The 13,456-nt window shown below is 53.0% G+C and overlaps 4 protein-coding genes across 4 annotated transcripts; 2 read left to right on the top strand and 2 right to left on the bottom strand.

Annotated features, from left to right (window-relative positions):
- Positions 1-43: 43 nt before the first annotated feature.
- On the top strand, positions 44-3,222 carry GGS23DRAFT_545650 (uncharacterized protein). The gene is made up of 4 exons (XM_051514988.1): positions 44-1,270; positions 1,384-1,770; positions 1,899-1,937; positions 2,049-3,222. Exons 1-4 carry the CDS (start codon positions 620-622, stop codon positions 2,517-2,519), a joined length of 1,548 nt encoding a protein of 515 aa, XP_051377165.1. The 5' UTR covers positions 44-619; the 3' UTR covers positions 2,520-3,222.
- Positions 2,716-3,805, bottom strand: GGS23DRAFT_31529 (uncharacterized protein). The gene is made up of 3 exons (XM_051512833.1): positions 3,563-3,805; positions 3,317-3,384; positions 2,716-3,222 (listed from the first exon to the last, which is right to left on the bottom strand). Exons 1-3 carry the CDS (start codon positions 3,618-3,620, stop codon positions 2,878-2,880), a joined length of 471 nt encoding a protein of 156 aa, XP_051377164.1. The 5' UTR covers positions 3,621-3,805; the 3' UTR covers positions 2,716-2,877.
- Positions 3,806-4,360: 555 nt separating this feature from the next.
- On the top strand, positions 4,361-8,332 carry GGS23DRAFT_545636 (ATP-dependent RNA helicase DHX8). Its single transcript, XM_051514987.1, has one exon. It carries the CDS (start codon positions 4,581-4,583, stop codon positions 8,223-8,225), a length of 3,645 nt encoding a protein of 1,214 aa, XP_051377163.1. The 5' UTR covers positions 4,361-4,580; the 3' UTR covers positions 8,226-8,332.
- Positions 8,333-11,559: 3,227 nt separating this feature from the next.
- GGS23DRAFT_602233 (glycoside hydrolase family 76 protein) lies at positions 11,560-12,871 on the bottom strand (the record flags this gene model as incomplete). The annotated part of the gene is made up of 2 exons (XM_051519301.1): positions 11,560-12,459; positions 12,650-12,871. The coding sequence occupies 2 exons, from the start codon at positions 12,869-12,871 to the stop codon at positions 11,560-11,562; spliced, it is 1,122 nt and encodes a 373-aa protein (XP_051377162.1).
- Positions 12,872-13,456: the final 585 nt, after the last annotated feature.

Genomic DNA, 13,456 nt, shown 5'->3' with positions numbered 1-13,456 from the left:
CAGGAGGAAAGTGCATGATAATTCTAGCCTTTAGTCTGCATCAGTCGAGGTGGACATATTCGGTTGGTGAGACCGAGTTGGCCCAGCCTGCCTTCAATCTGCAAGTAACTCAGAAGACGTAGGCACGCTATGGATTTTCTACACTATGTAGGTACCTATCTGGGGGCAGTCAGGCTAGACACTATCCTAGTTGCTGCTCTTGGGGATTACAAAGTAAATCGCGAGGAGGCATCCTTGGCTTCTCTTTCGTGACCTTTCTAGGACATGCCGGCATCGGCAACATCAACGACTCCTTGCATTCCTTTATACAATCCCTCCTATGTCTGCAACGGGCCTCTTGTCACATTCACGCACCACCTAACCTCAAGCCACAACAGAAACCCAAGGATCTGCTACCAGTATTCTTTTGCCACCATACTTACAAGCGTATTTACCTCTGTCGATGGGAGGTGGCTCTGAAGATATCAGCACCTCGTCAGAATGGTCAAGCCCCAAGAGTGCAGCCAGTCGATAACGACCTCACGACATCTTCGATTTGGACGGAGCGGTCAACAAGCAGCCACCTTCATCGACAAAATCAATAAAAACCTCATATCCCATATTATACGCAGTCGGTACCATGCGCAACACGAGAGGCCTTATCTCTAGCACTTTAGCACCCCCCAATAAGTCTATAGACCCGCCGCGGCCCGCCAAAGAGGGCCACGAATGGGTTTGGTTCCCAGCAGGCTACTGGGCAGAACGCGAGATGCCCGAGGAAGGCCCCACGAAGGCCACTAAATACTTCAAGTGGAGAAGGCGTTCTGGCAAGAGCGGCTCTGGCAAAGATACGTTGGGCGATCCAGGACACTCCCTTCATGTTCCGCTGCTACAGAGACGAACGCTCAACCGCCGCAGCACAAGTAGCGAGGGTGGTGGGACCTCGTTTTCACCGAGCCGCAAGCAACAGTCGCCACTATTGCTTAGTCCCTACCTGACCGAAGAGGCGCACGTTCAGTCGTTGCAACGGCCGTCTCTGGATTATCACGGCGGCGGCGGCGATAGTGGATGCCCCGGAACTGAGAAACCTAGTGAGCTCTTTAGAGGATTGCCGCAAACCCTAGAGACGAGAGACCTAGATTCTGCGACGGTCCTTGCAACTCCTACAAACTCCCGAACGTGTCCATCGAAATATTTCCTCTCCTCCCGTCTAAGTCTGTCGTCGGCCATCCAAAGCGTAAAGTCCAAGAAATTTCTCATGGCAAGGCTCTTCCAAAAGCGTCGTAAACCAGTGCGTTTAAAGTCCCCGATAGAAGCGTTATCTTGGGATTACCATAGAGCCGTCGCTTAGAGTACTTTGAGTAGAATACTAATAGGGAATAATAATCATGCGAGCACTTGCAGAGAACCGACGACTCCCGCGCAAACAACGATGGCGACGACGTGCCTGAGAATGGTTCCCTGTTGGACAGCCACGCGGCGGCTGGTAACCCAGCCGGGAAGCACCGAAAGCGATGCCTACGAAAGAGCCGCACTTCGAATCCGAATGGCGGAGCGACGGCGACGATTCCGACAGTGATGGCGGCGGCAGCCCCTCTAGCGGGCCGTGTGGCGGCGCTGCTTCTGGTGAGCGAGGAAACCCAGAGCCCGCGCCCGCGCCCGCGCCGATTTTTCGGTTTCAGCCCCTGGCACCGCCAGGCGTCGTGGGCCCGGTCCGAGACTAGCGCCTCGAGCTCCTTGCGCGACGTGCTACGCGGTCGGACGCCCGTCAGCAGTCCTGCTTCCGCTTTTGGTATGTGTTCCGTATCCCGATCATAACCTCCCTTTCTCCCCCCCATCCCCTCTCGCTCACCTTTCGAGACATGCCGACTCGGCAAGCCGCCGAGCGAATAACTGATTAAGAGTGTTTCTGGCTCGCCGACCCGTGCCACTCGACCTCCACGCAGTTCCTCGCCGGAGTAAGTCGCAGAATTCCCAACTCACGTCTCTAAATTTCTGTTCCCTAGCCCTCGGCGCTCGTCATCACCTTCCGGGTGCTAACTGCGGAGGGGCGGCATCACGGATGTTAGGAGGCCACACGAATCCAGACGCCTCCGCTGCGCGAGAGTGGGTGCTACGCGGGGCAGCCGCGGTCCTTCTTCTTCGATATCTCGGTGCCTCCGTGCCATAGGAATAGTAGAAGCGGTAGCGGAAGCCGGGAGCCGAGATCCCAACCTGGGCTAGATGAGCGGGGAGAAACCGGTGGACAGGAAAACTCGACGAGGAGAGAACGAAAAGAGGGAGGCGCGCGGGGCTCCGGTAGGGAGTGGTGGGAGGTGCCGGGGGCGGCTCCCTACTACGAGGCTAGGGCGCCCCGCGAGCTCGAATCCGAAATGCCGGAGCACCTACCCAGTAGTCCTATGTGTCCGGCCAGCAAGAAGCACAAGTCGGGAGGCACTGGCATCTGCATATACCACGGCAGGGCGAAGAGGAGTCAGGGTGGCAGGATACAGAGTAGTGGGGATACCGAGTGCGATGAGGATAGAGACGTATGGACGTAGCAGGTGTGGTGACTTAACTACAACGACCACCTAATAGGAGACAGGATAAGCCCGAAACATCAACCAGTTTCGTATTTGTTGAGTTGTGAGCGAAACCACTGATAATAACCGATGGGTATCTGCGCCCAAGCGGGATTGATTTGGTCCTACCAAAATATAAAAATATACACCTAAGAGAAATATCCCGGAACGGATTCTCTCCGCCAACCCCTTCGCGATTATCAGTTACATAGGCACCTAGTGGCATGAGCCTTGCAAAGTGCCAGTTTCGATTTGGACGAAACCTAGTAGTACCCAAAGATGGTTGTTGCTGACGCCGGAACGGTAGTGCGGTAGCAACAGAGCGGCTTTACGGCGCCTAGTCGTGGGTTTGTATCTTGTTGTCGCCCTTTACAGCCTCAGCGTAAGTGGGCGGGGGCCTGCCGGAACCATCATGACTGCCCTCGCCGTTCGCGGGGCCGGTGGAAGAGGACGAGGCGGCGTTGCCGGTGTTGCTGGAGGCAGCAAAAGTGGTGGTGGCGCCGTAGTTCGGCTGCGAGGTAGGCTTGGGCTGTGGACGATGGTCGGGCTGCGGTTGCGGGGATGGCTGGTGCACGTAGACGTAGGTTATGCTGCCACTCTCGCGATCCCGCGAGAGGGGCTCGTAGTCGGCTGGGTCGGTGTACTTGGCGATTATGTACCAGGAGTGGAGGAGACCGGGGATCTGCACAGCAAGCCAGGCCAATGGGTGTTAGAGAATAGCAGCGATAGCGACCGCGTCGCGGATGGTGAAAGGCAACATGTGTATAAGCACTTACGTAGCCGAGAACGCAGAGTAGGATGTTGATGATCGAGTCGGCGGAGCAGAGGCCGCGCTTGACCCAGACTATATACATAGCACGTTTTACGCCGTTGTTAGCGCAGAGACCATCAAATCGCACAGCGCAGAGGAATCCAAGGTCGTGAAGAGATAGGTTGATCCGAGAGTAAGTAGACAAATGGCGGCAGATCATGTGGGCAGGCGTGGAGGGCTAGGAGAGGGCAATGGGACGAGGATGACGTACCGGGCAGGGGAGGGAAGAGAATGGCGAGGAAGCCGAGGAAGAGATCCGGAGTGCACATAGCGACGGGTCTCTCGTTGGGGGGGACCTGGGAGGAACTTAATCAAAAGAAGAGGTGCTGTTATCGCATAAGATGATCTCTGGGTTGAGGGTTGAGAGTGGCAGAATGACGGTTGCTTATTGTATATGTGTGAAGTAGGTAGCAGCAGGCAGACAGCATTTCGATGAGGGATGAGGGATGACAATGCGCGTGGCAAGGTCTACCTACATAGGTAGGTAGATAAATCATGCCCCAGTCCTAAGGCTGGTGCTAGGCTGTGACCATCACAAGGTCGCAGAGCGACAGGTATACGCGTAGTACCGTGTAGTAATAGGTAGGTGCCTCCTGTCCGTTTTATAGCCGGGCACCCAATCCCATCGGTGCGTAGGAGCCTACCCAAGTAGACAGGTACATTCCGGTACCCGGGTATCTATGTTAGGTATCTGGCGTATATATAGTATTATATATATATATATAATATTACTATATATATTATAAATAATATAAATAAAAAATAATTACAATACTTTAAGGTATTATTATAAATATATATTATTTTATATAAATTGTATAATTATTTTTATTATAAACTTAATTAATATTAATAATAATAATAATAATCTTTTAATTCAATATATGCTTTTAATATAATTTAAGCAGTACTTATCCGTACGTGGCTTAGCTTTTGTAATCATGACTAAGACGTATATAAACTTGTATACGTAAGTTCAATAAAGTACCTCAGGTACCTGAGGCGCCTACCGTCGAACCTCAGATTGTTGTTTTCCACCGCTCTGCCTCCTCGGTTAAGCAGTCAAGGTCCGAATGCGTCACCAAGAAAAGAGTCATACCGAGACGACGAAGTGTATGGGTCCATAACCGACTCTCCCTCCATGAATGTCGCCGCAATATGAGATCTGAACCGTCTCTCTTTCTCCTACACCTCGCGTAAACATCCTCTGTGGCCCTCGAATCGACACCATGGACGACGACTTCGCGGAGCTCGAGCTCCTCTCCCTTGTGTCCAAGGTCACCTCCGAGCTCCATAACCATTTAGGCGTGTCCGAAAAGACTCTAGCCGAGTTCATCATTGCCAAACGCCTGGAATGTACTGGGGTTTCCGAGTTCAAGGATAAGTTGGCCGAGTTGGGCGGTGCGAGCTGGCCTGAGAGTCTGATTAAGAGTATTGATCGCCTGGTCCGAACCATGCACCCTAAATTAAAGGCCAGCAAAGGGGCCGAAAAGGAGGAGAACGAGCCAGCTCGGTCCCTCGAAGAAAAGGAGACGCTCTTCAAAGGTCTGAGCATCCCGGACCGGGAGATCGCCCGCGAAGGCGGAGATAGGGATGCTATAGACGAGACGCTGGCGCTTCTAGAAGGCCTAGAGAATAAAAATAGAGACGAACGCGCGGAGAGATTGTCCAGGAAACGGACCCGTGGTCTCGAAAGCGAGGATGGTTTCGATTCGAGACGTGGAGGGGATGCAAAATCTCGAGATCAAAGCCGCAGAGACCGGGACTGGGACTACGGCCGCGAAAGCGATTACCGGAAACGCCATCCCGAATCCCGAATTCGAGACGATGAGCACGACGAGTACCAGTCATACCGTGGTAATCGAAGAGAGAAGAAGCGCAAGCGCGATAATGACGACGACGACGACGACGGCGGCAGTATGTTTCGACAGGCTCCCCAACTCGAGCTTGACGACTCACCGGTGCTATACAAGATCTATGATGGTCAGGTTACAGGCATTAAGGAATTCGGCGCGTTTGTCAATTTACATGGCGTTAGGGGCAAGGTGGACGGAATGGCCCATATCTCAAATCTAGTCCAGGGCCAGAGAGTCAACCATCCCTCGGATCTCCTCTCAGTGGGCCAGAATGTCAAGGTCAAAGTCATCAATATTGAGCCAAAGCGAATAGGACTTTCCATGAAAGACGTCGACCAAGAAACCGGCATGGATATGACGCCTCAGGCCCGGATACAATCGGGTGCGAATATGGAGAGCCTTGGCAGTCGAAACGGCGCAGCTTCGCGCAACGACGACAATCTAGCCTCTCTGTCGAACTATCGCGGTGCCCCGAGGCAGCATAAGAAGAGAATGACGTCGCCGGAGCGCTGGGAGATCCGGCAGCTCATCGCTTCTGGAGTGGCGAAAGCCTCGGATTATCCCGACCTAGAGGAGGATTACAATGCTACTCTTAGGGGGGAAGGCGAGATGGAGCTGGAAGAAGAAGTCGACATTGAAGTTCGAGAAGAAGAGCCGCCGTTCTTAGCAGGCCAAACGAAACAATCATTGGAATTATCACCCATTCGAGTTGTGAAGGCCCCAGACGGATCATTGAATCGCGCAGCCATGTCCGGGACGGCGTTAGCAAAAGAGCGGAAGGAGTTGCGTCAGCAGGAGACCGAAACTACTGAAGAGCAATCTAAGGTGGACCTTTCGTCTCAGTGGCACGACCCCATGGCCGACCCAGACAGCAGAAAATTTGCTAGTGACCTACGCGCCGCAAAATCAATCTCCCAAAAGCCCGACATTGTTCCCGAATGGAGGCGTGTTGTGGCACCCAAAGACCAATCATTCGGCAAGCGAACTACGATGTCGATCAAGCAGCAGAGGGAAAGTCTCCCCGTCTTTGCCTTCAGGAACCAGCTCATCAAGGCCGTCAAGGAGAATCAAATCCTCATCGTCGTTGGGGAGACCGGATCCGGTAAAACGACCCAGGTCACGCAATACCTCGCCGAAGCCGGCTTCACGAATAGCGGGATGATAGGTTGCACGCAACCACGTCGAGTGGCCGCTATGTCGGTTGCAAAGCGCGTGGCTGAGGAAGTCGGTTGTCAGCTAGGCCAAGAAGTCGGTTATACCATACGCTTTGAGGACTGTACGAGCCCGGCTACCAAGATCAAGTACATGACGGACGGTATGCTGGAGCGTGAGATCTTGCTCGATCCCGACCTGAAGAGGTACTCGGTAATCATGTTAGACGAAGCCCACGAGCGCACTATCGCGACTGACGTTCTCTTCGCACTCCTTAAGAAGGCATTAAAACGACGGTCTGACCTCAAGGTCATCGTTACGTCCGCTACTCTGGACGCCGATAAGTTCTCGGCATACTTCAACGAGTGCCCCATCTTTACCATCCCAGGCCGCACATTCCCCGTAGAGATACTGTATAGCAGAGAGCCTGAATCCGACTACCTCGACGCCGCCTTGGTAACGGTCATGCAGATTCACCTTACAGAGCCTCCTGGAGACATATTAGTTTTCCTCACTGGCTCGGAGGAGATCGACACCGCCGCAGAAATATTATACGAGCGAATGAAAGCCTTAGGCCCAAGCGTCCCGGAGCTGATCATTTTACCGGTATACTCAGCGCTCCCTAGCGAGATGCAAAGTAGGATTTTTGACCCCGCGCCTCCTGGCAGCAGGAAGGTTGTGATAGCTACGAACATCGCGGAGACCTCTATCACCATTGATCATATCTATTACGTCGTCGACCCTGGCTTCGTTAAACAGAATGCCTACGACCCGAAGTTGGGAATGGATTCCTTAGTCGTCACACCCATCTCCCAGGCCCAAGCGAACCAACGTGCCGGCCGTGCCGGGCGAACCGGCCCGGGCAAATGTTTTAGGTTATATACCGAAGCCGCATTCCAGTCCGAAATGCTACCGACCACCATCCCAGAGATTCAGCGCCAGAATTTAGCGAATACCATTCTCATGTTGAAAGCCATGGGCATAAACGACCTCCTTCATTTTGATTTCATGGACCCGCCTCCTACCAATACGATGTTGACGGCTTTGGAGGAGCTGTACGCCTTATCGGCTCTAGATGACGAGGGTTTATTAACACGCCTCGGCCGCAAAATGGCTGACTTCCCGATGGAACCTGCCTTAGCAAAAGTTCTGATCGGAGCGGTCGATATGGGTTGCTCCGACGAAGTGCTTAGTATCGTTGCGATGTTGAACTTTCCCAACATCTTTTATCGGCCTAAGGAAAAGCAAACGCAAGCCGATCAGAAGAAAGCCAAGTTTCACGACCCACACGGAGATCATCTTACCCTTCTCAACGTTTACAACGCTTGGAAGCAGAGCGGGTATTCGGCGCCATGGTGTTTCGAAAACTTCATACAGGCGCGGTCGATGAAACGCGCAAAGGATGTCCGCGATCAGCTTGTGAAGATTATGCAGCGTTACCGACATCCTATCACGTCTTGTGGCCGAGATACGCAGAAGGTCAGGCAGGCCCTATGTTCAGGATTCTTCCGAAACTCGGCGAGGAAGGACCCTCAGGAAGGATACAAGACGCTGGTCGAAGGCACTCCAGTTTACCTGCATCCAAGCTCAGCCTTGTTCGGAAAGCAAGCTGAATGGGTGATATACGATACGCTGGTTCTCACCACGAAGGAATATATGCATTGTACGACGAGTATTGAACCGAAATGGCTTGTATCGGCCGCCCCGACCTTTTTCAAGGTTGCCCCCACAGACAAGCTCAGCAAGCGCAGAAAGGCCGAGAGAATCCTACCCTTGTACAACAAGTATGCGTCTGAGGACGACTGGAGACTAAGTGCCCAGCGGAAAGTTGGGCGCTCCGGCGGAGGCGGGGGTACTTGGGGATAGAGGAACCTAGGCATATTGCGTGCCCGAATGTTAAATAAGTGGTCTAGATATCTAATTGCTCATCGATTTCCATAGCCTAAAATAAGTGAAGCATATTCTGCAGTATACTTACCATGTCGAACGGACTCCCCGACGAACCGTGTCGGGTTCCGAGGCCTACCTGTCATCAAGACCTTCAATACCGAGCCATCGTTCACAAAACAGTTCCTTGGTATCATAGCCAGCTACTAGATTCGAATTCGTCAGAATACCGGGCAGGCCTCCAGCCCCAAGGGGGTTCCCAGCGTGTTTATTAGAGATCCGACATCGATCCGTCATCCAGCTATAAAAAAAGAATTCATCGACTACCACGCTTTACATTTCCATTCAGAGACCGTTATAACCTTGTGACTTAGGCATGACCCCTGGTATTGTCGATTAGGCTAACACTTATGAGACTAGCTATGGGCGCCGAGGGCACAAGCACTTGAGGTTGAAAATCAAGTTCCGCCAATTGAAGGAATACGTCCCTCTTAGCAAAACTGAATCCCCGGCGTCGCTTCTCGATAATCCGAATAGCTGGCCTAATACGCTCCGAGGCTAGAATCCGGATACCCGAGCTCCCTCCTATAAATATAACTCGAAATCTCCCCATGCCTCCCACCCACCCCTCCCCCATTCCTTTTATATTTCACATCATCTATAATACTAACCGAATAGATTTTTGAATTTTTCGCACTCTCGAGAGTGGCTCTCCGCTCACAAGATTTATGACATTGGAATCAGGAAACCAGGTCTCATCAGGTACTACGGTATGGGTTCCATTTTCATCTGCTTTTGCTATAAGGATCCGTCGCTCCTCTTCGTGCCTTTGCGCGTCGAATTGCTCGTACTTCACCGCATTTCTATCCCTCCACATCAGCCTAGTAACGACTTGGTACTATCCCCTCCCTGGGGTTCGACTTCCGAAATATCGAACCTATTCCGATAGAAGCCTATGCGTTAACTATAGCCCAAGAACTACCCAGACGAGAACGATAATTACAACGGGAGGAGCCGGCTCTCCTTACCTTTCCTAGCTGCCTACCTGTCGTTTGAGAGTACCGCAGATTCTCTATACTAAAGGTATCCTCGGTCCATGCCCTCCTTCCTCCGTCCTTAATCGAAGCCCTGCTGACTTGATTCCTCCGTATAGCCGCAGTTTGCTTCGAAACCACTTACCAGTTTTTCAAATCAGATATGGAGGCCCGCAACTCCAGGTCTCTATACATGCCGCAAACGAAGTCACCTTCTCGTCCTCTAAGCAGTAAGCGTGCAGAAGTATCCAGGGTACGACGTAAAGGCATTCGACCTAAGAGTAAGACTGTCTACGACTGGCAATAGACTACCCTCGAGAGGAGAGAAGCGCAGTGTCTGAAAGGGAGACGTAGCAGTAGCGTACGCCATTTACGAATTTCTAGTGATATCTGGCGTGAAGAGATGTGAGGTAGGGTTGTCGTCAGTTCTCTAATTACCGTCTCCGCATGACAGACCCTACTACCCCTCGAGAGGTTCCGGGATAACCAATTAGGCCCCCCACCGCCTGCGGTTAAACGATACTGCTGCTGCTCATACTAATACTATGTCACGTAGAGGTTGCACCTTAGGTTGCTCCTCCTCGCTGCTAACCTCAGCTACAGGAGCTCCTATATATACGCTCCCGTTGCTTCCATTCCTTTAGCTAGTTCTTAGATAGATCTAAGACCTTTTCTCCTCCTTTTGCTCCTTCTCCCGTTACTCGTGAGATAGCTCCTCGCGCGCGCTCTCGCGCACGTAGCTCCTTCACTGAGCTACGTGATATACTACTAACTGGTCCACCAAGCCGGTGATGATGGAGACCCACAAAGGTCTAAAGAGACCCAAGGAGCAGGAATTCCAGCAAACGCATTCACTCCCCCTAGTCAGGACAACTTCTACTCCCTCAATGAGGCGTATGCCCTTAGAATCGCCTAGAGTTTGTTCGCATGAGTTCATCTTGTAGTTGTACAACTAACACACGGGGAATCATTTCGGCTTCGGAAGCAGCACCCCCTTTCTTTCCTGCGAGCTCCTGGGCATGCGTCACGTCCTCGTTCTCTGGAACTGGCGTCTTAATGTTGAAATATCACTGGGAAATGTGGCAACGATAAGCACATCGTGGTACTATAAATATCACCGTGGTAAGGGGTCTGGAGCTGATTACAATATGGGTAAAAACATAGTGTTGCACCATGACATGCCCTAACCTAGGTCGCTCTTACGTTACCCTTCTCTCTCCAGACTCTGGCCACTCCCTATGTAGTCTATATTATATGAGCGAGCGTAGAGACGCGTCACTTTCGAGAGACGCTCCTCCGGGCAATCCTACCTACCTCTCGACGCCTCGCGTAAATAACCACGCCCAACTCGTCGAGGCCGGCCAGGTACCTAATATAAGCCAGCGCGGGTAAAGTCATCTTTGCAATAAGGCATGTCTACCCCCTCCCTGGCTCTAGGCTGTAGCGACGATAACGTTTCATCTAGAGCGACTGCAGGCTGCCGATGTTCAGAATGCCGGCGGTTACCTTGGCAACATGCTCCAGGACGCAATGTGGAATGTGAGCAGATGCGTAGATGCGTCGCTCGGCTTTAAAAGCGCGTACCGACACGGAATTCGGATGCCATTTGGGTGGCCGCATGTCATGGCCATGAGCTCTTGCGTAGCTTCGTGAATGGAAAAGGGGCAGAGTGAAGAGAAGTTTAGCCGCCTGACATAACCGTGTGTTCTTCTTTTGCCCAACCCGAGGCATAACGTACCGCCGATCTCTAACTAGACCTAGTCGGACGTTCCTGTGCCTACTCTACAGACCTGCTTGTCTACGGGATATTTCTCGACGTCGGACCCCTGTTTCGGTGCTTTTGGCCGGCTGAGATGGGGTTTCCCCAAGATCGATGTCGATCATCGCGCGCCAAGGACACGAGGCATGACGGCGGTGATCAACCTCCAACAAGCAAACCCTGACCCAGCAGCACGCGCCAGCACCGGTCCCATGCAACACGTCTCACAAGGTTAGACAGTCGGTGGCTCTGTCGCTCAGGGTTACCACAGTCCCATACCGACGTTTGTAGTTTGGGGTGTCTTAGAATTATCAATAACGCTAACTAGGTACGTGGTTAAACTGCTAGGAAACGAACCGCATTCGCCCGTGGCGCTGCTACGCATAGGTGACTAGATCACGAGCAATAGCCAGCGCATCTATGCTCAATACCCCAACGCCCAAGCCCGCATATACCCCAGGGTATGATGATGGTGCAGAGGAAGGAAAGAAACAAGAGAGAAAAGGATGGGATAGTAGCATCAAGCTACTGCCGCCGCAGCAACTAGCGTGTCGAGGGCCGAACTTTGCGTGCCCGCATTAGCAGGCGAGAAGGGACCTGGCCAGGTGACGCCCAGTTGGTTCCGCTCGTTGCGGTTCTTAGCCCATATTGTGTCAGCATTTGTGAGGATGAAGTTCTTGACGGCGTCCATGGGAGCTGCCTTCTGCAGGTAGTGCAGGTTGCGCATAAAGATTCCCTTGAATTGCGCGCCATCGCTTCCGCAGTTCGGTTCGCAACCTTCGTACAAGATGCCATCCCTAGACAGCCTGGTGATGGCGGCCGAAGCGATGGTCTTGGCCACGTCGAGTAAGGAGCGGTCGCCCGTAGCCGTAGAAAGCTCCACTAGTGCGCCGAGGATGACTCCCTGGTTGTAGGTCCACGTTTGCATGCCGTTGTTTTTGCAGGCGTCCGTGAGCCCATCGTTGATTAGGTTGTCCTTGTTTATCATTCCGCTGTTCTTGAACCAGTTCCACTGAGTTTTGGCAATATCGAGGAAATAGTCCTTCCTCGACGGTATCCGGTTCGCGAGAGACGCCGCGACGGCGAGGTAGAGCTCGTTCGCGATGGCGTTGGTGTACGGAGTCACCTTGCTCCAGTAAATACCTCCGCAGGTCGAATTGCCTTTCTTCATGTCTTCGAAAATGTCGACAGCCTCTTGGAGATACTGCTGGTCCCCGAGACCCCGGACACCCAGGTCGTGACTGTGGATCAAGGCCAGCGCCCACCAGCCTTCGTCGTCGTAGTAGTCGTTAAGGAAGTTGTCGAAACCCCTTTTGATAACCCCCGAGCCTTTCTGCGATCGGGTGTATGTAGAGAAGGGAAGCCCCGCCGCTGATAGTATCTTTGTCGCCTGCACTGGCGTCTCCTGCGCCCTGACGTACTGTAATTTCTCCTGTCAGCCACTGCCTATATACGCGCGCGCCAGGTGTTAAAGGAGTGGCCCTAGCCGCGGGACGCCGTGCATGCTTCGGGGAGTTCGGGACCCTGAGCCACCAGCCCGCTGGCGCCGACCCAAGACCCCGAACAGGAGCGGTGGAGAGATAGCCGGCGCGATGCAAATGTATACTCACGGTGTTCTGTATGATCTCGGGGATATTCAGAGCCTCGGAGGCTTCGGGGTCCACGAGCGCAAAATCGGCCAGCATAGTCAAGCAATTGGCGCTATTCCACCACCCGGTAGTGTCCCACAGACCTGTCTGGCGGTTATACCATAACTGTAGAGCCTTCAACCCGTCGACGGTATGGGAGGCGTATGTCGCCGAGTCTGCGCGGTTGGTGATATGACTAGACATTAAGAAAACTGCCCTGGAGACCAGGGAACCCACGAAGGAAGAGGAAACCATGGTGACAAAGCTAGAGCAGGCAGAATAGAAAAGGAGCTGTGTGGTGAAGGCGAAGGTTTCCAGAAACCTGTGGACGCCGGACAAGAGGTCCGGCAGAGGAAGGAAGTCTTAAATAGGAATTTACAGAAAACAAACAATAGGCACCTGATGGGGTGGGAGGATGTCATTCACTCGATCTCGACCGTAGTACATATATTAAGGGAGGTAGACGAGGATGTGGACCGCGTCGTGGGGCCACAAGCCGCAGCGCCAACATTCACGAGCCTGCCATGGCAGGCACCAGCCCAGCGCCAAACTACAATCACAGTCGTCCCGACATGGGTCGTCTCGAGACACCGTAGATCATCTTCGCCAGTAAGGCTGGGGGAGGATCACATCCCACGTAGCAGACTTGTGCGAGCCGAGCCTGCGGGGCCTGTCGCTCGGCCCTGCTCACTGGCGATCGCGGCACTTGATGATTGGTGACAGGCTGACACGGGTAGAGATGAACAATCGCGGTAAGGGGATGGGCGTGCCGGGCGAGAAAATCTGGGC

This window comes from Durotheca rogersii, assembly GCF_024521655.1.
Source record: "Durotheca rogersii strain YMJ 92031201 chromosome Unknown GGS23scaffold_1, whole genome shotgun sequence".
NCBI classification, from domain to species: Eukaryota; Fungi; Ascomycota; class Sordariomycetes; order Xylariales; family Xylariaceae; genus Durotheca; species Durotheca rogersii.
Note: the sequence above shows the minus strand (reverse complement) of the source record. Positions and strands in the feature narration are given on the sequence as shown.

Bases quoted from the DNA above. Each gene is read 5' to 3' on its own strand.
- GGS23DRAFT_545636 (XM_051514987.1), top strand. From the start codon at position 4,581: ATGGACGACGACTTCGCGGAGCTCGAGCTCCTCTCCCTTGTGTCCAAG.
- GGS23DRAFT_545650 (XM_051514988.1), top strand. From the start codon at position 620: ATGCGCAACACGAGAGGCCTTATCTCTAGCACTTTAGCACCCCCCAAT. The intron at 1,771-1,898 runs GGTATGTGTTCC...TTCTGGCTCGCC, and splicing joins GCAGTCCTGCTTCCGCTTTT to GACCCGTGCCACTCGACCTC. The intron at 1,938-2,048 runs GTAAGTCGCAGA...CACGGATGTTAG, and splicing joins CCACGCAGTTCCTCGCCGGA to GAGGCCACACGAATCCAGAC.
- GGS23DRAFT_31529 (XM_051512833.1), bottom strand. From the start codon at position 3,620: ATGTGCACTCCGGATCTCTTCCTCGGCTTCCTCGCCATTCTCTTCCCT. The intron at 3,385-3,562 runs GTACGTCATCCT...CTATGTATATAG, and splicing joins TCTCTTCCCTCCCCTGCCCG to TCTGGGTCAAGCGCGGCCTC. The intron at 3,223-3,316 runs GTAAGTGCTTAT...CTTGCTGTGCAG, and splicing joins TACTCTGCGTTCTCGGCTAC to ATCCCCGGTCTCCTCCACTC.